We start from the raw sequence: 25,067 nt of genomic DNA, 5'->3' as shown, positions 1-25,067 counted from the left end.
GAAAGAAGTGAAGAAAAGGTGAAGTTCAAGAGGTCTTCAGAAATGATGAGGTCAGGGAATTCAGGTCAAGATCCTGAATGGAGGCTGAAGAAGCCCAGATGATGGAGGATGCTCCATGAATGGGGGCAGATAGTATTGGGGGCATGTGGCCAGAGGATGTGCTTGTCAGAGCACCAGAGATTCTCAGAAAGAATGAAGGGACAACTGGGAAGGACTGTGTCTTTAGAGTTGAGCAAGGCTCCTCTTAAGAGGAAGAAGATGGAGAGATTGTTCTGTGAAGAGGTGGAAAAATGGGAGAGTTGGTTAACCATCAAACCACTCCAGAGGGAACAATGGAAAGGTTTGGTTGGGGCAAGGGAAAGGAAGCCTAAAGTAGCACATAGAGAAGATAGCGCAGTTCAGGGAATTAACATTTTGGCACATGAGATGTGGTGGATTAAGCAGACGCCAGAATTAGCCCCAGGTTTCTCACTTGTACTCAGGTTCTGTTGGAGCCAACCATGTCCTGGATTACCAACATCACAGAGAACAGGTGTGCCTCAGGGGGCTGTGGAAGGAGTCTGCTCGTACTACTGACAGCCTTCCTAATATTTTGCTTGTAGTGTGAGGCATTTCTGTTCCTACTTGTCAAATTTGTTCTTAAAACAAATGTGGGTCAGTGAACTGTCAGTAGCCCGCTGTGCAGATCTTTTTACAGAGCAGTGGTTCTCAGCCCTGCCTCTACAATTGAATCACCTGGGAAACTTTTAATATATAGTAATGCCTGGGGCTCCAGACCAATTATATCAGAACCTCTGGTGATGAGGCCTGTAGAGTCTGTACAATTAGTTTTCTTAAAAGCTCCCTTGGTCATTCTAATGTGTAAAGAAGCTAGGCCTTAGACTTGCTACCCAGTATGTGGTCCACCAGCCAATAGCGTTGTTATTACCTGGGAGCTTGATATAAATGAAGAATCTCAGGCCCCCACCCTTGACCTACCTACTGAATCATAACGTGTGTTTTATTTATTTATTTATTTATTAAAGATTTTATTTATTTATTCATTTGACAGAGAGAGACACGGTGAGAGAAGGAACACAAGCAGGGGGAGTGGGAGAGGGAGAAGCAGGCTTCCTGCCGAGCAGGGAACCCGATGCGGGGCTCGATCCCAGGACCCTGGGACCATGACCTGAGCCGAAGGCAGACGCTTAATGACTGAGCCACTCAGGGGCCCCATAATGTGTGTTTTAATACGAGCTCTTTCCCCAGCTGATACCTATGAACATGAAAGTTGAAGAAGCCCTGCCTTGAAACAATGCTGATTCTGGGGTCCCACCTCTGATTTTATTGATCTGGGTTGTGGCCTGGGAATCGGGAGTTTTAAAGGCTTCCCAGATATTTTTAATTTTCAGCCAAGCTTAAGATTCCCCCACCTTACAGCATCTAGCAAAGCATCAGGAGAGGTGCCTGGTGCCTTTTTATTCAACTGGGTGGATCAACCCCATCTTTGTTTAATGATTTCTGACCTTTATTTAACTTACTAATGAACTCCATTTGCTTCTCATTTGGGGGGAAAACTGCCTGTCATACACTTGTGGCAGGAACATCATTTCTCCTCATCTTTGGAGATGCTACTGGGAGGCTTGGTAACTAATAAGACAGGAAATACTGTCCAACCTAAGGCCCATTACATAAGGACTGGTTCATTTTTTAAAGGAAAAAAATGGCCGACAGGACTATTACTACAGAATGCCAACCTCCTCCTGATCAAATTGAGACAAGAAACCTTCCTGATTAGTTATTTCTTTCGGCTTTTCTTAGGCCTTGTTTGAAGTGATACTTGAACTCTACAGCTTTCTTTAAGCCAACTGACTACACAAGTCAAACAACAGTAATTAGTTTGCTGAAATTTGGGTTACTACTATTATAGGAATGAAGACATAACAAGTGTTACTTTAGACCTGAATTTCCAAAGTATAACCCCAGCCTAATAGTGAATTTTTTAAAGAACAGACTTGACAAGTGTTTTAAGATTTCATTGTGCTGTATGAGTTTGAAGGGAAAAAATTTTTTTCAAAACATCTCATTTGGACCACATGCAACTCAGATGTTTGAATAGTCAAATCACCCATTTCCATATGGGTGGTTAAATCTCATGAACAGAAGATTATTGGTGAAGACTTTCCCCAACTCCCCAACTTTTTGTTTCTCACTTCAGAGTCAAACATATGAATGCATGAATCACTTTTCCAGCACTGATGATTGAAATTTTGTTTAAGAATTATTAAAACTAAATTGGTGCCAGGACAAAAGTACTGCTTTTCAAGTTTTTATAAAGAAAAATGTATCAATAGTCTTTTAAATTATACAGGCTTCAGAAAACACAGATTTTGATTCTATTAGCCTTGATATTAGTCTACAAGAAAGATGGTCATTCATTTTTTTAAATTCAATAATGAACAATTCAGTGGATTTACTGTAGTTTGAATTCCACAAGATCATGTTTTTCTTTTCAGGAAGCCAAAGCAAAACTATCAAGACTTGAGAAACTATGTATCTTCTCCATGTTCTCTGGGTGAGAATGGCCCATGGAACAGTTCCCTACCCTCCACTCTCAGGCCTCAAATATATTTATTTAACCTTTTCCTTTCTTGACAGCTCAAGGTGATCTCTGTTCTAGATTCCATCTACCAGCATACTAAGAGTGTTACCTAAATTAGGAGGTGTACTGCTCACGTAAACTAGACAACATCATGCATATCCCCCAGCAGGGAGAAGATAGGAGATGCTCTCTCCCTAATTGCTCTCGAGGTTTTCAGAGCTTTCTGACAATGGCTAAGTCTTCAAAGCCGGCATGTTACATGTTACATGTTGCATGTTACATGAGAGACAATCCCGCTCATTCATCATCTGGCACCTATGTCATTGTCCTGGCATTCATCATCTGGCACCTATGTCAATGCCATATGGAAAGAGGTTAAATTTACAATTTAGTTGGAATTTAAAATGTTAGAAAAAAATTCAATTATTCAATTTGTGCAGATGGACAGTTAAGACCAAGATTCATGTCTTGGGCATTATGACCTTGTAGATTCATAGATCAGGGATGAATTTTAAAATATCACAAAATAGGGTCAATTGAATTCCAACTACTCTACTTGGAATCACAGTGTCTAATATGCCACGTGGAGGCACACTTAGTGTTGAATGATGAAAATGACATTCATGGAGGGACTTACAAGAAAGAATTGTATATATTTGTTTGGTCATTGTTGGTTTACAACTTTCTGGGGAGCTTCCCAGGTGTATCTGAAACCAACCCCCATATGCGGAAGGCAGGGAGAGACTATAGGAAGAGGCAGACCACTCCAGATTGGTATGTGGCAGGTTTTATAAGTAAGGGTACTTACTTATAAGAGGCTTATCTTGGGTGGCCACAAGCTGAATAGATCTCTGTACCCACCTGCCAAATGTTAAAAGTTTACGTAGAGGACTTAACTGAGTCCAGGCCCGTATACCATCCAGATGGCCTCAACAACACATCACCATTGTGCGTAGGGTAGACTACAGGCTATGTCCATAGGGCAGACTCTGGGAACAGGAAAGGCAAGTGGAACATACATTTCAAGGACAGGAGAGGTAGGGAGGATTCTTCCATTGCCTGGGTGAAGCTCATGGGTCAGCTGGTGGCCATGTCCTCTTGATAACCTCCCCCAACACTCTGTGACCAGCTCTTATAATCTCCTGGGCCCCCCTCTTCTGCAACAGACCTGAGACGTCAGCAAGGGGTTTCACTAGCATAGAGGAGGTTCTTTGGGCAGCCATCGGCTACACGGCAGGCAGATGCCACAGCAACAGTATGGACACATGCAAGAGAAAACACAGATTAAGACAATGATCCCAAAATTAGTCACAACTTTCTCCACCAAGAGCTCCATGGCTCAAACTACTGATTTATTAAGTCCCCTGGGCTGGGATTTGGATTACCCGGGCCATTCACTGGTGTCCTCGTGTGCTTTAATAAAGATGATACATTAGCAGACTCATCAGGAATGAACACAAGACTTTCTATTTGGATAATGGCAGAGGTGCCTCCTTGTGAGGCAGTAATAATGTCCAAGGCCCCATCCTGTTTTGGAAGACAATTTTTCTCAGCAGAGACGTTTCAGTGTTTGGTAAGGACAGGTTCTGTTGGCTATCATTCAAGGCTTGCTGAATGGATTTAGTAAGGGCTTCTGTGTGTGCTAGAATGTCCTTCAGGCCAATGGAGAGACAAAGACTGTGGCCAAACGATTGTACCAGTGGAAAACTACTTATCCACCTGGCCTTGAGGAGAAGGAAACTGGCAGATTTAGGAACTTGACCTGGTTGCGCATACCATCCATGTTGGTTGAGGGAGACAGCCCCGTCAGGCATGAGCAGATGGACTGGGGGTGGGATATGCCAGACCAGGACACCCACTTTCTCCCCTCTTTCAGTGATGCATGTTCCATTTCAGGCATAGTGCATTTGAACAGGCCTGGCTTGCAGCAGGACAGTGGGATCCCAGTGAAGATTGGGTAGATCCCCCTCATCCATGGGTGCAAAGTAACACCTATCCCAGCAGGACATCCCATTGCAATTTCCAGTATGTAACTCCTTTTCCAGGCATGGTGGGGCTTGGTGTTCTCAGCAGCATAGCATGTTGATCCACAGTGAGAGCTGGGGCAGTGGCTGTTTCCTGCAACTTCCATACCTTTATGGGATTGAGGACCTTGGCAGGGGTCCCCAGTCTGGCATAGAGGGCAACAGGCCCTACTCATGGGTCATTCAAGTGTATTAAAGCCGGAGTGTACTGTAGCTCATGGGCCAAGGTAGTTTTACCTATTACTAATTTAATCTGCTGCTTTAATATTCCAGGTGTCCTTTCACCCACCTCCCCAACATGCTGCTTGTGGGTTCTAGGGGAGATGGAGCTGCCATGCAATGTCGTGTGCTTTTGCCCAGTCCTGCACATCATGACCTTTGGAATGTGACCCCTGATCACTGTCTTAGTCAATGAGGGTATCCATACATACTACTTAGCTTCTCTAGTCCCCTAATTGTGGTAGCCTGCTTGGGTTAGGCCAGATGTGATATCTACACAAACGAAGGCATATTTAGAATTTTCACTCAGAGTGAGGGGCCAATATAATGAATTTTCCAATCCCTTGCTGGTTGGGAACTCTGGTGGATGGTCCCAGACTCCTTTAAAAGTTACCTTGGGCATTGTTTAGAACACACAGGACATGCTGTTACTCCATTAACCAAGCCACTGTATTTCAAGAGCGATCTGGTTGGCATCTTTGTCAATATGCCATCCCACCTCAATGCAATGGTGGATGCTCTTCCTATGCACCCAATCTGCTATATCTACTGAAGGGCCAGTTGCTAGGGCTTATGTCTGAGCTAGAACATCAGTTTCTTGATTGACAGGGCTTGTCAGTGCCTTATGAGCCAGGATGTGGAAGACAGTGAGGATGGCCTCAGGCTCTGGCAGATGAACCAAAATGGTGCCCCCCATACATCTTGACCCCACAATGGCCTACTCATTATCATTCACCCCTCGGCTTCCCGTTGTCCAAGCGATAGAGTTAATCCCTTTAGAACAGCCCAAGTGTTGAAGCACCTGGGTGGCCCAGCTGATTAAGCCTCCAACTCTTGGTTTTCACTCAGGTCATCATTATCTCAGGGTCATGGGATTGAGCCCCGCATTGGGCTCTGTGCTCAGCACAGAGTTTTCTGGAGGTTATCTCCCTCTCCCTCCCCTTCTGCTCCCCACTCTGCTCCTTCCTCTGTTTCTCCCCTTACTCACATGCTCTCTCTCTCTCTCTAAAATAAATAAATAAAATCTTTAAAAGAGAGAGAGAGAGAAGAAAAACCCAAGTGTCAATGCAAAGGGTTAAAGGTCAGGGCTCATGAGTAATGACCAGCCAGACCACTTTGAGTTCCGCCTCTCCTGCATGAGAAGCTCTAGCTGGAGGAGCTCTGTACCCAGACCTCCTGGAGTCACAGACATATCTAACGCAAGTGGTAGTACTGGTTAGGAGATGCCCAGAGCTTTTGTCTGCTTCACTAGTATTTTTATCTTCTCAAAAGTGGCTTGCTGCTCTGACCCCCGTCCCACATATGCCCCTTCCTTGTCAGGAAGTATAAGGGACAGAGGCACCATGCTGGGTGGGGAATAAAAGTCCTCCAAACCCCCAAATCTCCACAAAGTCTTATACCTCTTTCACGTTCAAGAGGGTTGGATGAGCTTGCCCTTATCAATCACAACTACTGGGGCAAGATGCTGCTTACCCCACCCAACGACTGTCAAAACCTTAGAGCAGTGCCTGGGCCTTTAATTTTCTGTGGGTTCACTGCTCATCTTCTCCCCCAAATGTTCCAGCAAAGCCTGCAGAGTGTCCTGCCGCAGAAACAAATCTTCACATGTCAACATTCTATTTTCAGTGTAATGGGCCCATTTTACTGATGTGGGGAAGGAGGACAGGGACAGGTCTTGGACTACCATGCCATGCCATATAGTGGGGCTGTGAAGGTCACCTCGGGGAAGCACTTGAAAGGTCCATTGCTGCCCCTCCCACGTGGAGGCCAATTTGATCCTGTGACCCAGTGGCCAGCGGTCTACTGAGAAAAACATTTGTTACATCCAGCACAGCATAGTAAATGCCTAAGACCATGACCAAGATATCTAAGATGGTGGCAATGTGGGGCACAGCTGCATATTGAATAGGGAGGCACTACCTCGTGTGATTTTTGGCAGGTCCACCATCATCTGCCACAAGCCACCTGGCTTTTTTACCCACCAGAGCAAGCTCTTGAGAGTACTGTGGGCACAGCATACAACACCCACTCAGGGCAGTTCTTGGATAGTTTCTCCTATCTCCTTCTGCATCCTCAGGCAATTGATACTGTTTGACAGCTACCTCTTTTCAGGGTGAATGGCAGGCTTAGGGGTTCCCAGTTGGCATTTTCCCTCAGCACTGCTTTGATTACTGTAAGCTGGAGCAGAAGTCACCAATAGAGTTCTGCAGTTTGACCTTGTAGGATATTAGTGTCCACCATGTTTTCTGGTATTGGAGAGAAAAAAAAAAAAAACCTCACATTCTTGGGGGTAGAACACCCAATTTGCAGGGTCAGTAGGACCATCCTGATCATAATTGTTTGCCCTCCATAATCATTGATGACACTGAGGGTCCAGGAAACTTCTGAGGTTTACCACGTCGTAGAGTACCTTTAACTCCAATATCCACCAGAGCCGCCACTTTTGTTTATTCCTGGGGGACAGGTGAGTCGTGAACTCAACATGAGTCCTCTGATCACCTGCAGTGGTCCTCACCCAGAAGCACTCTTGGACTGCATCCAACAATACCCTGGGCGTAGGAGGCACCCACCCCGAATAAGACTGTACCCCTGAGGCCTCTGCTGGTAGGGGAAGATTGGGTGGGTCCAAATTGTTGTTCAAGTTTCAAGACTTCCCCATAGTTTCCACAGGTTATTGGTCTATCTGTTCAGGTTTGGTCCCTGCAGCAATGAGGCTAAACCACATTTGCATCTGGGCTAATTTTACTCTACCCTTTATAGCTGACTGGGATAGCCTTTTGACTTTCTGAGCTCCCTCTCTGTCTTGGGTCTATCCCACAGCCCATACCAGATCCCAGGATCTGTCAGTTTCCCCCAGATCAGCAATGGATTTCCCAACACCATAATATCTTGCCCCACAACTGGGTTTAGTGTGGATCAGCGTCCCGCACCAGATGCTGGGGACAGGCTAGAGTATCTTGGCTTTCTTTCCTGCAGTGAATGTGGCCCGATCAGGCCCTGCAAAGATGGGGGTGTAGATGGCCTATGTCATTCCCAACTCCCTAAGAATTTGTTGTACCTCGTCTACAGATTTCCAGGGTCCCATCTTCCCAGGGAGGTCACCTTCCTTGGGCAAGCCTCCCTGCAGGCTAGAACAGTCCAATCTGTAAGGGAATGCGTACCTCAAACCAGCCCTCCCCACCGAGCACCATGCCGGCACTGCTGGAGGGCAGGGTGTGTGGAGATGTTGCTCATATTTTCTGCCACCTGACCAGGCAGAGGAATGCCATGGCCCCCTGTATCCCATAGCTGCACTAACCATGCTTGGGTACTTTTCTTGGCCTTTTGCTGGAACTTGGCAGCTGTATCAATAAGCTCAATGGGAGGGGGCGCCTGGGTGGCTCAGTCGTTAAGCGTCTGCCTTCGGCTCAGGTCGTGATCCCAGGGTCCTGGGATCGAGCCCCACATCGGGCTCCCTGCACGGCGGGGAAGCCTGCTTCTCCCTCTCCTACTCCCCCTGCTTGTGTTCCCTCTCTCGCTATGTCTCTCTCTGTCAAATAAATAAATAAAATCTTAAAAAAAAAAAAAAAAATAAGCTCAATGGGAGTATACTCTCTCATCATGAACGTTTCCTGAACTGGGGCTGCCCCACTGGCTGGGGTTGCGATTGCTGTGCTTTTGCATTCCTTTGTACTGGGATGGCAGGGTGTTTTGTCCATTTCACACTCAATCCCCACAACACCCCTCCTTCCCTCTCATCACTTTGCCAGGCATTCTCTTTCCCACAGTGCATTAGGCACAGTTTCTCAAAGAAGCGCATTAAATGGGCCAGCGTTTCTGGGGTGCCCCTGTATGCATGCGGTGGTTCACAAGCCTCTGACATACAGGCCACCCCTCCCCACGTAGAGGTTGGTGGTCAACGCAGGATTTTTCCCTTGGATGCCTTTCCCAAGGCCGGTTTCTTTGGTCTCCTGGCAGGCTCGCCAGTTATTGGTTTGCAACCTTCTTGGAAGTTTCCCTGGTGAAATCTGAAACTGGCCCCCTTCCTTGGAGGGCAGAGAGAGACCCAAGAAAGAGGTAGGCCACTCCAGGATGGTAGGTGGCAGGTTTAATAAGCAAGGGGATTTATACATGAGGCTTGTCTCGGGCCTCCACGAGAGGAGTAGATCGTCACACCCACCCACCAAATATAAAGGTTTATCTAGAGGCCTTCACTGGGTTCAGGCACAAACACCATCCAGAGGGTCTCAATACCACATCATCTCCAGGCTATGTTCTTGAGCAGCTTCTGGGAGGCAGGAAGGCAGAGGGCTGCAGGTTCCAAAAACAGGGAAGGAAGTGGAGTCTCTGATTGCCTGGGTGCAGCTCATAGGTGGTCACATCCTCTCGATGACCTCCCTCCCCTAACAGTCATACACCACCGACTGGCAAATGCACAAATGTTTGTTTTACTACTAGAGTGTGGGATCCCCAGTATTGAACACTGAGGTCAACATAATCACATGCTGATCAAATCACTACAAGTGACTCCAAGGATGGAGTACGGAGAGGCCCTGACCAGCAATTGCTCTCAGGCAAACTTGCACCGTTTCCTGGCCCCTGTAGTGAACTTTTGGTGTCATAAAATCTTCCTTTACTACAAGGCCCTCTCAGTTTTGTGAAACTATAGCTTTATAAGAATCACCTACAGGGGCGCCTGGGTGGCTCAGTCGGTTAAGCATCTGCCTTTGGCTCAGGTCATGATCCCAGAGTCCTGGGCTCAGGTAATGATCTCAGGGTCCTGGGATCAAGTCCCGCATCATGCTGCCTGCTCAGCGGGGAGCCGGCTTCTCCTTCTCTCTCTGTGTGCGTGCTCTCTCTCTCCCTCTCTCTTTCTCTCTCTCAAATAAATAAATAAAATCTTTAAAAGACAAAAAAAAAAAAAGAATCACATATAAAAGCCCTACAATCAGCTACTCTGGTTGATTGACCTTTTGGATTAATGCAAGCATTCTTCTTTAGCACGCAAATCCTGTTTTAGAGAGCACTCTGAGTACACCTTATAGGATGCAAATATAACCAAATCATTTGCCTACTCTAAATATTCAGTGGCTTCCCACTAGCCACAAAATCAAGTCCAAACTCTAACCCTGAAAAGTCCCGCCTCTACCTTCGTGCTAACCTTATCTGCCAACGTTGCCTCACGTTTCGCCTAGACCTCCGTGTTTTTTGCACACGCTTTTCATCTAACTGGAATTGTCCCATCCGGCAAACTCCTACGTATCTTGCAAGAGTCACCTTCAACTTCATCTTCTCGACTCAGCCTTCCTTGAGCTGTCTTCCCGAGTGGTTTATTTTGTTCACACCTCTGCTCATAACAACATTGTGTCTTCCTCCACATTCCTTCTAGACTGAGCTCCTGGAATGCGGGGTCGATGGATGGCCTTTTCATCTTTGTGGTCATCCCATCCAGAGCACTGCCTGGTACACGGTGGCCACGCCTGATAAGTTTAACGAATGAATAAATGAATGAATAAATGAATGCCTCCCCAGCTGTCTAATATCTAGGAAGGGACTTGGGAACCAGAAGAACTTGACTCTCTCGTTCAGCCAGGCTAGGGGCCTGTTCTTTCTTTCCAGCTTTGAGGGATAGTAACTCAGTGCCTTGCAACTTTTTCTCTTCCTTCTAATCCCAGTCAAACTTGATAAAATATTCTCACTGATGTGCTGGTTTGTGCATAATCGTTCTCAGATCTCACTGGGAGGAGCGGGGACATACATATTCCAAAATTTACTCATGATCGTGAGTCAAGAGTCTCATAATTTTCACTATTAACATGGTAGCCAAATGTAATATAGAGGTCACAGATAAATCTTCCTAAGGTTTTGAAGTCCATTTGAAGTTTAGGGCCTAGTTTCTAACATAATTGCTACTCTTCAAAGACTTCTCTTATGGAACTGAACAGCATATTAAGTGTAAAGAAAGACCCCAATATCTGGAGCCACGTATTGCCTTAAAATAACTGCATTATGCACATTAAAACACATAGCTTTCCTTTCCAGTGTGATTGCTCTGTTTGATCAAATTGAAAGTTGGGTTTTCCATTTTGGCATTATGCCTCGTTTCCTTAGACAAAATGAAATTGTTCCATTATAGTAAATAGAAGCTTGATAATGGCTCGATTCGAGTTTTCATTGGAATGCTGATCTCAGGATATTTACCATTCCAGTCTTGTTCCTAAATAGCGTGTTTTCAAATAGAGACTCTGAGCTCGGCCTGGGTTACAATCTTTAGACACTTGAATGGTTGAAACCCCAGGAGAGAATTTCAAACCAAGGGTCTGTCTGAGGCAGAAAGGGTGCTGCTTTCCTGCTGTCAGCCAGCAAGGAATACCCAGCTCATTGCAGGTCCCCATAGAAACAAAACACAAGAAGAAATATGCCCCTGAGGTTCAATCTCAACTCCTCTTGGGAGGGCATGCATTTGGAGATTGGTAAGCAACTTGCACGTGGCACTGCTCCCTTCCTGTTTCTCGAGTGGACTGCACCAAGACATAGGGATCCTCTTTTCTTTTTTTCAGGCTTCCTCACAGCAATGAGGCAAGAAGTGACTCGTGCCCACAAAGGCTGGGCCCTGGACTCCGTGACCATCCACAATGAAGTTCTGCGGCAGACCAAGGAGGAGATCACATCGCCACCTGTGGTAGGCGCCACTGGGCAGTTCTGGAACCTGGGTTAAAAGCTCAAATTCTGCTTGACACTGACCCATGAGTGCTTCAGTTAAGTCCATTGGCTTTGTAGCTGGGGTTTCCTTGGTCCTCACCAAGAGACCTCAATGCCGGAGTGGGATTTAATGACAAGCACTGGAACTCCCCAGAGAGCATGTCTTTATAATTTCAAGTTACACTTGTGTTTGCTAAAAATGGGTTTTCCACACATCTCCGGCTCCTGCTGTGGGCTGCTTACAGACTGGACAAGGGTCGGGCGCGGTGGAAACCAACAGTACCTGCAGTCCTGAGCTCTGGGGCCAGTTCCAGCAGTGCCCCCTGCTAGCTGCGGGACCCTGGGTGGAGGGACACCCGGAAGGGGGCAGAGTGGGGGGCCCCAAGGTAAGCAGATGCCGTTGGGAGCCACTGCTTGGACACTGACCTGCTCTGTGAACTTGGGAAAGTTCTTTAACTTTTTGAGCCTCAACTTCCTCATCTGTGAAATAAGGATGATGATTCAACCTCGTGAAAGACGGTTTTGAGGATCAACTGGAATCATTTAGGACTCCCTATTCAATACATCAGCCTCATTTTTCCTTTCTCTGATTTTCATTCCCTCAGTTGTCAAGGAAGAGGACTGGGCCAGATGAATTCCAAGTTCTGGCCCTTTCTGCCACTTGAAGCAAGGGTCACTTACAGCAAGGCCACTTCCAGTGTCCAATATCCTGGTCCTCATTTCTGTCTGCCAGCCCACCAGAAACACACTTAACCTCCACATTTCCACCAGCAACCTCTCCATTCAAGGCAACCCTAGGCTATTTCAATCATGCCCCTCAAAATTCTTCCAGCATTTTCCCTTTAGAATTATGCAATTCCAAAGTCACTTCCACGTCTGAGGTATTTGTCAGGGCAGCACCCTATTTCCTGGCACCAAGCTATGTACTCGTTTCCTAAGGCAGCTGCCACCAAGTACCACAAACTGGGGGGCTTAAAACAGAAATTTCTTTCCTCAGAGGTCAGGAGGCCGGAAGTCTGAGATCAAGGTATTGGCAGAGTTGGTTTCTTCTGAAGGCTCAGGGTGGGGTGGGAGGGGTGGGGAGAAGGAATCTGTTCCGTGTGTCTCTCTCAGCTTCTGATGGTTGCAGGTAGTCCTTGGTGTTCCTTGGCTTATAGCCTCCGCCTCCATTGTCACCTGACCTTCTTCTCTCTGCGTGTCTCTGTGTGACCCCTCCTCTTCTCACAAGAACACCAGTCATATAGGGTTTAGAGCCCACTTTAATCCAATATGACCTTAGCTAATTCCATCTGCAAAGGCCCTATTTCCACATGGTCACGTTCAGAGGTTCTAAGTGGACATGACTTTTCAGGGGGGATACTTTTCAGCCCGCTACACCTTCTAACTATGACTTTGTAGAGTTCTGAGATGAAAAGGAACCTAAAAGGAGTACAGTTTACTGTTGGATGCTACCTGAATGGTTGTGTCGTTCATACAGTAATTGTCACCCATTGGCAATGATAGTAATCATATGTCCTGATTTTCTGGGATTGCTCCTGGTCTTACTGTCAAACCATGTACTTTAGGTTTGGGTTCAAAAAATATGGTCCTCATACTCTTAGCTCACATGAGAGGATTCTAGAAAACACTTTGCAATTAATCTCACTCTCTTTTATTATAATCTACATTTGCTTCCCCTTACCTACTCCTCATTGGAAAGGAAAAATGGTCACCATCTTCTACATAGATATATCTTATGGGCTTACGTGATTATCAGAGTCTCCCCGTGATTCCCTCTAGCCTTTCTTTCTTACTGAATATATGTTCTATGGCTCCCCATGGTCTACAAGGTAAAGTTCAAACTCTTCACTTTGGCATCAAGACTTCCACAGTCAAGCCCTAACTTATTTTATAACCACTGAACCCTCTGCTAAATAAAATGCGTGGGCTTTCCTACCTATCCTACCTATCTTTGTACTATTGCTGCTGCCTGGATGTCTGCCCTCTGTCCTCTGTCTTCCCCCAAGGAGCCCATCCTTCAAAGCCGTCTCCTCCACAAAGACCCTTAAGCCCCCCAGCCCAGGGTGGCCTTTCACGCAGTCTCAGTGCTGGTCACCAGGCAGCCCCTATGACAAGGGTGTGCTGGTATTCAACTCATGTCTTTCCCCCAGATTTAATGGTGAAGAGCTCAAGGGCAGGGTTCCTTTGTGTGAAAGAGAAACAGGGAATGACTGCCACCCCTGTTGAACCAACGCACCCAGTCCCTCTTATGCCTACGCTAGCTCTACCACACCTGGCCTCTGGGGGCGCTCTGACTCGCCCGCTCGCCAGGCCCGGCTGCACACCTCTCACTCCCTCCTACGGCTGAGATGGTTAGAGCTGCAGGTTGGCTTGGCTGGCACAGGCTGAGATCCCATGTGGCTCCCAGCTCCAAACCCATTCCTCGTTCTGACCCTACATTGACTCAGACCAGATCTCTATGATACTTAGCTCCTTGTAGAGGTGATTTGGTTCTGCTGCCTAAGTCTGTTGTCCCCAGCGGGCTACCCCTAAGCTCAAATAAGCAATAACGGGAACAGTTCTGCAGCCCTTATGGCCCCAAGATAGGCCACAGGGGAAAATTGGGCTCAGTATTTCACTAATACAATGTGCCCAGTGGTTGTTTTGTTCTTTCAGTGGCGTTTTAAGACTGGTGTATATCTTCTTTCTAAACTGACGACCCTTATTAGAGTAATGGATGTCCATCTCACAGCATCTAATTTTTTTCAAAAATCCTATTTCCTTATGCCTGACTCTTCCAGGAGGGTGTGTATATTTATGGGCTGTATATGGATGGAGCCGCCTGGGACAGACGGAATGGGAAGCTTACAGAATCCACCCCCAAGGTGCTCTTCACGCAGCTGCCTGTGCTGCACATCTTCGCCATTAATCCCGCTGCGCCCAAGGACCCCAAGCTCTATGTGTGTCCTGTTTACAAGAAGCCCAGGCGTACCGACTTGACCTTCATCACTGTGGTGTATTTGAGAACGGTTTTGTCCCCAGATCACTGGATCCTGAGAGGAGTGGCTCTTCTGTGTGACATCAAGTGAATTCATTTCCACTTGCTGAGGGCGCTGTAGCCACGTAGCCAGCCAGTGCTAATGAGAGCCGTGGTGATGTGTGTCTTTTCTCCCGGGTAACTGCTGGATTACTCTTTTTAAATTAAAAAGTTGATATTCTACAATCACTTGTGTGTGTGTGTGTGTGTGTGTTTTCCCTCATGTCAATATTAAAAAAAAAAAACCAGTTCTAAAGTAATGTAGGAAATCATATTCCATTATAATTATTTGTTTAGATAAAGTCCCATCTTCATGTTAGAACATTGGAAGGTTTGAATTTTTTAAAAATCTAAAACAAAGTATTAATTTCTTGTATTCCAAAAGAGGCCTAATAGATGCGAGCTTTTCTCTCAAATGAAAACCTCATTTCCCTGGAAGAAAATCTGCCACTGTGTGTGTTTGTGCTAAGGTGCTGTCCTTTGCTTATTTGGGTCTGGCCTTGTCTCTGTGCTTATGAAATGGAAACTGGAGGGTCCAGACAGTCCCCCTTAGCAGTTACAGCCACGTGGTGTGACGTGTTTGAGACAGCAAATCCACGGGGGTGGCTGCTCTTATCATTTATTTTAATTTTATTTAATATTATTTTATTTTATTTTTTTACGTCCTTTTGAGGTCCAGAGAACTCTGAGTCTCCAGCTCCTACCGGCTCCCCGCTCCAACCCCAATTCTGCAGGAGATAATGAAGCGCACATTTCTAGGCAGCAAATGGGGAAGGAAAAACAAACTCCATCAAATGAAATTAGGTTACAGGCCGAATGCCTTAAAAAGAAAAGTCTTTAAAAAGTGAAGCTATTTCTTACCCTGTAGCTGGTCTGAAACTCAGTATGAACCTTTATTTCCTGCTAAAGGAAATTGTCAATTTAACAAAACAGATGGGGTCCCACATTGAATGTTCATGCAGCTTCAGGGTAGTGAAGTGTCTCTACTGGCCTTCCCATGGAATGCTCTTGCTCACCCTCAGCTACATTCACCAACTTCATTCCCCCTGTCTATTCTGAAGGAAGGGTGCATTCATGCTTCCCCCTCCCATCCTTCTATTGCTCGGATCAGGGATGCCAACGGGAAACCAAACAAGATGGCCAAGCAATAGCCCGGGTGAGGTGTCCCGGGAAGACCCCAGAAAAAAATTCCCCCGTAGTCTAGGGTACTTCCAAATAGTAGAAAATATATTATGAAATGTACCTTGTAGTAGTGAACTCCATTATGCTCCGAGACTGGTTCAATGTCAAAGCCATCGAAATCTCCAGGGCAGTTTAGGAAACTAAAGTAACCAAGCCCCCAGCCCACATGTGTTTTGGTATTTCCCTTGGTCAAAAGGCACACTAAAGGATGGCATTCTCTGGAAAGGCTGTCCTGACCTGAGGCTAGGATTTGGAAGCCCCTGCTGCTCTGGGGGAGCCCAGAGGAAGTGAGGCACATTCTAGCACACCAAACTGCAGGCCCCAGAATAAAACACACGCATGTTATTCATATTCCCGTCCAGCTGCTAACACCGTTGAAGGCGAACTGCATAGTCTAAACCCCTGGATATCATGGTAGGCTTTCAGAGAATAACAATTAGGTTCAGTGTTCTCTAATGACTTGAATATCTTTACGGAGAATTGGAAGAACAGAAAAGATGTCAATCTAGCAAGGGTATAGGTCGGACTGTATAAAGCCACAGACCATTTCCTGGGAACTTTTTCACTGGTTATTTCGTTCTGTGTCAGTGCAGAGGAGAGAGCAATGGGTGCTGAGGCCACCCCAGGGATGAGTCCTTGCTACCCAAGCAGTGTCTCAAAATGGCCTCCTTTCCGGGGGGTGCTTCTCAGCTATCCCCGGTTTTGCAGAGCTTGCTGGGGCCCAGTTCTGCTTTCTTTCTCTGGGCCCATTAAATGGTTTCACTAGACATTTTGAGCCATTGAACTTCCATAAACACATAACCATTTTCTTGGCAAAATTGTTGCTCTTTCACTAATTACATAATTTGCCACACTTGAGTGAAGAAGGCCTGGTGAGCATAAAAGAGCAAAGGATGGGGGACAAGATGGTTAAACCAACCGAAGCTGGGAGGGAGGCAAAGTGATTTTTTTTTTCCTCCTTGGATCCAGTCCACATATTCTCATGTTGGTCTCGGCAAAATGAGCAATGAGATTTATACCTTTGTTGTTTTAAAATGTTATTTTAGTTTGCACTTTGCATAAAAATAAGACCAAAAAAGAAGTGTCTAAAGATATATCTTCCAAAAGGGATTGGTCTTGTGGGTGATGTTGCATGAACGAGCCTCACTCTTTTCAGAGACCTCACATAAATAGGGAACTCCCCGGCAATGTGAGTGTGACTTGGGGCCGTGACATATAAAAGAATGATTAAAGAAATTCAGGGGTGAGGGATGAAATTGAAGACAAGTGAACATTTCAGTTGGGTCTTGGTCTTTCCATAGATGGTACCAACATGGTACCAAGACAGCAGATGATTGGGGCACCTGAGTGGCTCAGTTGTTAAGCGTCTGCCTTCGGTTCAGGTCATGACCTCAGGGTCCCGGGATCGAGCCCCGCATCGGGCTCCCTGCTCCGCGGGAAGCCTGCTTCTCCCTCTGCCACTCCCCCTGCTTGTGTTCCCTCTCTTGCTGTGTCTCTCTCTGTCAAATAAATAAATAAAATCTTAAGAAAAAAAAAAAACAGCAGATGATTGTATTCTAAGGAAGGAAACAGCATGAGCGAGAGAATAGTGTGCAGGTGGGAAGCCACAGACAATGTTCAGAGCCAGAGGCCAGACAAAGTATCCCTTCCTCAAGAGCTTTCAGTGAGTTTCCATCACCTGGAATGTACACTCCAAATACCAAAGCCCTCAATGAGCTGGCCTAAAATAAAATTTCTGCCTTTTGGCCCACTATCACTCAACTTGCTCAATTAGGACTATTTGATGTTCCCTGAGCATTACACATACTTCCATCCTTCTATTGTTTCCTTATCAGGGAAACCTCTTCCATGTGGAACTGGAACCTTCCCACACTACTGGAGGCAATGTAAAATGGGACAACCATTTTTGGAAAACAGCTAGACAGTTTCCTAAAAGTTAAACTTCTTGCACCTCAATAAGTATGGACTGGACCAGCTACCATATGACCCAGGTACTTCACTCTTGGATATTCACCCAAGGAAATAAAAGCATCATGCATACAAAGATGTACACATGAATGTTCCTAGGAGCTTTATTTGTAATGCCAGCAACTAGAAACAACTCAAGTGTCCCATCCATGCCTGAATGGATAAACAAACTAGGGCATACTCGTTCTATAGACTACTATTCAGCAACAAAAAGGAACACAGTACTGACACATACTACAACATGGGTGAATCTCTAAATTATTTTGCTGAGTTAAAGGATCCAGGTGAAGAGAAGAGTGCATGATGTACGGTTGCACGTATGTGTACGTATATGCACATATATGTAAAACTCCAGAAAGTGCAAATGAATCTGTCATGACAGGGAGCAGATCAGTGGTTGCCTGGCAGGGCAAGGAGAAGGGGGCAGGGAAAGGAGATCGCAACTCTGGGGACAGATGTGATCACTCTCTTGGTTGTTGTGATGGTTTCACAAGTGTCAAAATGTACCAAATCGTACACTTTAAACATGTGTTTATTGTATTTCAGTCATACCTGAATAAAGCTGTGATGAAAAGTTCTCCCTACATGGCTTAATCCTTTCTGTGCCCTCTGTGAGGACTTTCATGACCCCTCAACCCCCTCATCCCTCCACCAGGTGGGATCTGTTGCACCTTCTGCAGCAGTTTGGTGGCAACTGAATTTGGCAATTTTAATTTTAGAAATTAATAATGTGTGCCTGTCTCCCCACTCTCTACCAAGCTTCTGCAAAGCAGAGTCTGGCTTTTTGGCACCCCATTAAGGGTTGACTAAGTGAAAGAATGAGTGGACAATAAGTAACCCAGTTTGACTGGTAAACGTAGGCAAAGGATGGGGAAGGAGGAAATGTTGGGTGGGGGCCATGCAGGGAATGCCGTGGAAGGATTGTGGGACCACCGATGGTTCCGGGGGCTGCTGAAGGAATGGAATGAGAAGGTCAGAGGGGAGCCTATTGCTCTAGACCAACCAACGTGAAATGAGGGAACTAGAGAGAGGCTAATTCGAACAGAAGTAAAGCAAGTCATTTGAAAGACAGTGTGGAGGCAAAATTTGGGGATTCAGAAACCCAAGTTGATGAGAGGAATAATAAGCAAAAGGATTAATAGATAAAACTGCTTATAGTCTGGAGAGTCTAGTTGGGTGTTTCTTCTGCCACTGCAGTTTGGGGGAAAAGAGCTGTGGCTGGTTTTTTTTTTTTTTTTTTTTTAAAGATTTTGTTTATTTATATGAGAGAGAGAGCATGAGCAGGGGTTGGGGCAGCAGGGAGAGGGAGAAGCAGACTCCCCATTGAGCGAGGATCCCAATGTGAGATTCGATCCCAGGATCCTGAGATCATGACCTGAGCCAAAGTCAGACGCTTAACCACCCAGGTGCCCCAGGAGCTATTTTCTTAGCCACATGCTTATAAATAACTGCCAGGGTCTCTGAAGAAAGACTCAAGCTCTGTGTGCTCACCATTGCTCATGGTGAGGTCATAACATAGTGTTACCATGTCCCAAGCACTGGTCTAAGCACTTGACTTGAATTACACTGAAGTAATCCTCATTCCAACCCCATGAGGTCAGTATTGACATTATCTCCATTTCACTGTTGAGGAAATGGAGGCACAGAGAAGCTAAAAACCCTGCCTCGTTTCTTGCAGCTAGTAAGCGACAAAGCTGGGATTTGAACCCAGGTTGAATGGTTCCAGCGTATGCTCTGATGAACTGTGCAAACAGTATTGGATTTTTTTTTAAAAGCCAGAGACTAATGGCATAAACCTCTAAATTTCATAATTGTGCACATAAAATAGTACATCTATGTTTCTGTGACTTGTTAATTTGAGCAGCTTTCATTATCTGGATGGAAAGGATAATGTGCATAGAGGAGAGGTATCAGGCAAATATCAGCATTTATATGGTGTGCAAACAAATGTACATTTAAAATTCAGGAATTTCGAAGGGAATTAGTAGGTTCGTTTAACATGCTCTTTCTGGGTTTTCTTGAACATTCCAGACCAGCAGGTGCATTGTTAACTGGAAGGAGCTGGAGAAATTTGCTCTGGACTCCCATGTGAGAAGACAAGAGGTCTAGATGGGGATGCGGGCTCCCTGCTGGGCAGCTTCCTTGTCCACATACAAAAGAAGAAAAAGTAAGATGTTATTCTAAAGAACACAATTCAGCCAAGGGTAAAAGAAAGCAAAAGTGTGAAAAGTAATTCACTGTCCTAAATGGAAAAAAAAAATCAAGGAACTATGGGGATTCTTTCCATTTAAAAAACCAAAAAGCCACTCACAGTGAAAGTAACCCAGTGACTTAGTCCTAGGTGTCTAGTGTTTTTTGTTTAAGGTTTTAAAAAATGATCCTATTTTAGATATAAAAAGATGTCACATGACAACACTCCAGGAACAGTTAGGACATATAGCATATATTCAAAAACATGCTGAATAAATAGAAAGATACTGAATAAATACTGAATCCACCAAACGTTACCCAGAGCTGAATGGACGTTGGCTTGTGAGCCTATTCCATATTTGGTAAAAATTGTCCACCCATTAAAAACACTAAAAATTTTACCCCTCTCCTTGTCTTATGTTGGGTTTTCTGGAAACAGACTCTGAGCTGGAGATTTGTGCACAGGATTCCTGGGAATAGCACCTGTGCAGGAGTGAAGGCAACAGGACTGAGCAGAGGGAGAAGCTGGGCTTGGATGCAGTCCCAGCAAAGGCCTCAGCCACCCGCTGGGAGCTACTGAGCAAGGACGGCCCTGCAGGTGGCCCCACATGGCATGAGGGGGCCACGCCGGCCGGGCAGCCGTGAACCACTTGCAACAACACTCCTGGCATCTGGGGAGCCTGGGACCTGAGGGGGGCAACTGGACAGTGCATCCAGTGCATCTCCTCTTACTCTCTTTCTCTACCTCCTTTGATTTAAAGATAAAATCACGAACATGTTTTCCCTTGCTTCCTTCTTAGGGTCTCCTCAGAGGACCCTAACAACTTGAGAGAGAGTATTTCTGACATCTGCACACAGAAGCCACACCCCTGAAATGCAGAGAGCTTTCCAGACCGGCTGAAGTAGGTGGGAAAGAACTTGAGGGAGGCGTGCGATTCCTGTCCCTCTGAGAAGCTGGGAAAGAGGGGGGTCCCTGCCTGAGGGAGTCCCCAGACTGAGTAGAGTGACAGGACAGATTTTGAAAAGACCCCCAAACATAAAGACAACTGAAATCTGAAAGCATCCACTCTTCACTGCTATTTTTCTCAGAGCCGTAAATTCCCTGATAATTTTTGAAGGACAGAGCTGTGTTTTGCCTTAGAAAAAATAAATGACTTTTGTAACTTGAGCCCATGGGGGAAAAAGTAGTCAACGCCATTGCTCTTCTCTTCCAGCATCTGGTTTTTACTTCAAAAAGGAACCAGTCTTGATTTACATACAATCTTCTGAGATCAATATAAATACCTCGGAGTACTGCTCCAGAAATGAAAATGTTCTTTGTCTACCCTGCACTGATAACAATTCCTGGGAAGCTGTGGTTCAGAGTAGATTGTCTTAACTGCTCCATCTCCCCAGAAGGAGTCAGGGAGGGAGGGGGCTCACAGTTGCATCCCTCCTGGGGGACTTGCAAAGTCACCCTCCTTGGGAATGTGGGATGTGGCAGGGTGACAACATTACAGTTGTTTCTTTATAAACAGTTTTAATTGAACAGGTGTCCTCGGGGAGCAGGGAAATTCCTCATCGCTTCACACATGTGTTAGGTTGGCAGCTCCCTGCCTTTCCTCACAGAAGCTGCCTCTCCACTCGTCCTTACTCAGGCTGTGTGGCTGATTAATTAAAGCACCTCCTCTCAATTTCCAGGCAAATCCTCATTTGACCTGGTGCAGATAGTCGATGCTTGAGCCTCTAATTTCCTGGCACCTTCACAGCTGCTTGAAGATGGTGCTTATGAATGGGGGGGGGGGGGGGCTCTTTTCCAATCTCCTGATTGACAAATTCATGGGTATTTCTGTCACTGGAAGTCCAGCCTCCTCAGACATGTGACTGGGAACTTCAACCTGTGTTTGAGGGGATAAGGATGCCCGTCTGTCATTTGCAGATTCCATCTATTCCTTCCTGATTATGCAAATCCTCTTCTATTGTCCTCTCAAAAGGCCTCCAGTGTCTATCATGATAAGAACCTGTGTGAGAGGTTGCCAGACAAATAGAAAACACTGTTTAGTCTCTCTCTCCCTCTCTCTCTCCCTCCCTGCCTTGCTCCCTCTAGAGCTAAGAAGCAACTCTTTGGCGTTTAGCTCGACCACGTCAGAAGCTTTGTCTATTATGTGTCATCCCCTCTCTTGGGGAAAGCAGTCACTTTTAGTTTTTTTCCATGTTTATGGAAATTTTTTTGAGAATAGACTTGATCTTTCTGCCTGGTCAGCTTTCTCCAGAAGCCCAAGCCAGTCCTTGGCTGCCAGCTGTCAGCTGCGGTGTTCCTTGGTGCATCCCAGACCCCTGCCCATGGAACCCTGGACTTTGGGACAGCTGGCCCAGGGGAGGAGCAGGTGAATTTCTTTGGTCCTGCTCTTGTCCTCTTATGCCTACCCGCCCGCTCTGCCCTCCAGGCTGACGCCTGCTGGAGGGAGGTTATGCTCACACTTCATTTGCTCACATGCCTCACTCCAGGAGCTGCACCAGGGAGAGCAGGGGGGCTCATGGGGCAGGCTGGAAGCCCCAGAGGGCACCACACTCAGGGCCAGTCTGTGGTTTCTCTCTATTCTTTCCTCTCATCTTGGAGGAAGGTGTGGCTTTTCTCCTGACATCCTTTTAACGGCCCTGGAAAGTCTCCAGAGCCAGTGACAAGATAGCCTCAGCCTTTCCCACCTTGTGTCCCTCCAAATGAAGTAGGTGTACATTTCCCCTCTTATGGGGAAAAGTCTGGGCTCTTTCAGAGTTGTCTCAATTAATGCAGCATCTTTGTGGGAAACTCGATTTGACTGACACATAACGTGCAAGCCCCTGCCACGTCATACAGCCATGAGAAGCTCAGATACCTCCTCACTCCACCCTTGCCACCAGGAGTGTGTGCGTATGTTTCTAGGTCAATTTATGTATTAATTTGTCATTTGATGCATAATATTTAGTACTGCGATAAAAACAAACAAGCCAATCCTATGAGGCATTGATTTTCCTTTCCACATCAGTTCACGAAGACATAAATCCAAAGTTTTGCTACTTTAAAAGCCTCCAATGCAAATATAATCTAAAATTGCTAGGCTTTGAATTTGGGCTTTTCTGTCAGAAGATGTTTATAGACCTGCTCCCTGGAGCCTGGCCATTCATCTGCCTCCAGGCCCCAAAGACATTGATTACATCTTGAGGTCCCTTCCAATTTATTCCAACTCAATATGATGCTGCTGGGCACCTTCGGTGCACGGGCTCCAGACTGACCCTCAGGTGTGTTGCAACAGTGGCCCTGCCATCACGCACGAGCTGGAGCAGAGAACACAAACTGCACATGAGCAGCCACAATGTAAGTCAGAGAGCGGTTGTTGGACCAAAGATGAAGAGGCGTGGTGGCACAGAGGACATACTTGACTTTGCTTTGGGAGGATAATGCAAGGTCCTTGGAGGAAGGGGACTTCAGGCTGAGCCATAAGGATGGATGGGATTTGACCAAAGGAAATAAGGGAGAACATTCTAGGAGGAAGCATGGCAGGAGCAAAGTCCCAATGTGGCAAAGGCAGGCCAAGCTTGGAGGAACTTGTGTCAGCTGCAGCACAGGACACCTGAGGGGGAGGGCTGCAAGGAGTCTCTGTGGACACGTGACCGTGGAGGGTCAAGAATTTTGTGGGTATGACCATCGTGGTTCCTCCTACTTAGGTGGTGGTCTGCAGTTTGCAAAAAAGCTCTTCCTCATGCATTATCTCATTGGATTTTCACAGCAATCCTGTGAACACACGGGCAGGAGCTATTATACAGACGAGGAAACTTGGAAAGTTGAGGTGATCAGCTTTAGGGGATAAAGCCCAGGTCTTCCCACTCCCCGACCAGAGTCTTTCCCCTAAACCAGTGGTGGTCGTAGGGAGCCTGCGGGAGAACTGGCTCCTTAGAACCTGCCCATTCTCCATATTTGGAGAACTTCTGTGTGTTGGTTTGCTTTAAGGTTCCATTCACAGAGTTTTCCTGAAAAAAAAAAGCACCACGTGGTGACCACCGCCAGATACTCTGACATGGGTCAGTGAATTCCTGACAGAGACACTTGGGGAGCAGTCTCTTCCCAGAGGTTGGAGCTGTGGGTCTTGGATGTGCAATTGGAGTGGCCTTGGCAAAGCCCAGCAGCTTCCTGGGCACCAGGGCTGAGACAATGCCAGGAGGACAGGCCCATTAGCACAGAGCTTCAGTTTTGTGTCACCTCATGGGGCTTGCTGCCCCCAGAATCCTACTGCACCAGGATGATGGAGAGCATGCCCAGGATGAAGGCCCTGAGGATGGCAGCAGGTACCTCCTTGGGCTACTTGGATCCAGACTGACATGACTACTATAGTCCCTGATGACAACAGTCACGTTGAACCTGGTCTGCTGGCCAGCCTAGGCCTGCCTGTGCTTTGCACATGATCTCTATTACCTTGTCCTTGAGGGGTATCCTCAGAAAAAAGTCAGTGATCTCAAACTCTTTGATGGGCAGAGAAGAGATAGATCTCCAGGGACTCGATCTTCATGTCTCAGACCTGGCCACCTGGCTTGATATTGGGGACCCACTTCTCGTCCTCCATTTGCCTCCATCAGTTCCAGGCCTCAGCCCTGGTACTGACCACAGCTGAGACACCAGCCCTGCCCACTGCTGCCAAGGCCTCCATGGCTTCCCATTCCAGGGCTCCCAGGCTTCCCCCAGCCACACACCCCCCAACCACCCCCAACCACAGTGCTAGTATCATCAGATTTTGTCTCAGAGGAGTGTTTGTGTGTTCTCCTCTGGCCAAACTACCATGCTTGGAGTTAATTCTGGGAGCCCTCTCCCCCAAGGAGCTGTCCCTGAGAGCACCTGGATGGTAGGGGATCGGACATCTGAGCCATTAAGTGCTGGGTAGCTCCATCAGCTTTGTTTGCCATCTCGTTTGGCAAATGAGCCAGAAACCAGAGCATCACTGAGTGCATTGGGGATGAGGGCTTTCAGAACAGGGAAGGAAGTGACTCTTGAGCTGGCTTTGAGAGGGGAAAGATTGGGTCCTCGGAAAATGTCAATTGCTGGACAAAGCCACAGGTCCACTAGAGTTCAGGTCTAGGGATCAGACCATGACAACAGGGAGACTCTGAGCTTTCCCTAACCATTTGCCAGTCTGGAATTCTGAAGCGTTACCATGTCACAAGTCAGCTAAGACTTGACCAGAAATGGGAGCTGAAA

The 25,067-nt window shown here is 46.5% G+C and overlaps 1 protein-coding gene across 1 annotated transcript in view; it reads left to right on the top strand.

Moving 5' to 3' along the window:
- DNAH8 (dynein axonemal heavy chain 8) overlaps positions 1-14,596 on the top strand; it is a 431,463-nt gene extending 416,867 nt beyond the window's left edge. Inside the window, exons 92-93 of the mRNA XM_078055380.1 lie at positions 11,364-11,485; positions 14,286-14,596. Coding sequence (XP_077911506.1) covers positions 11,364-11,485; positions 14,286-14,573 — 410 coding nt within the window. The 3' untranslated portion in view covers positions 14,574-14,596. The remainder of the gene's footprint in view (positions 1-11,363; positions 11,486-14,285) is intronic.
- Positions 14,597-25,067: the final 10,471 nt, after the last annotated feature.

The sequence above is a fragment of the Halichoerus grypus genome, chromosome 9 (genome assembly GCF_964656455.1).
Source record: "Halichoerus grypus chromosome 9, mHalGry1.hap1.1, whole genome shotgun sequence".
Taxonomy (NCBI): domain Eukaryota; kingdom Metazoa; phylum Chordata; class Mammalia; order Carnivora; family Phocidae; genus Halichoerus; species Halichoerus grypus.
The sequence above is the reverse complement of the archived record's forward strand: the minus strand, read 5'-3'. Positions and strand labels throughout refer to the sequence as shown.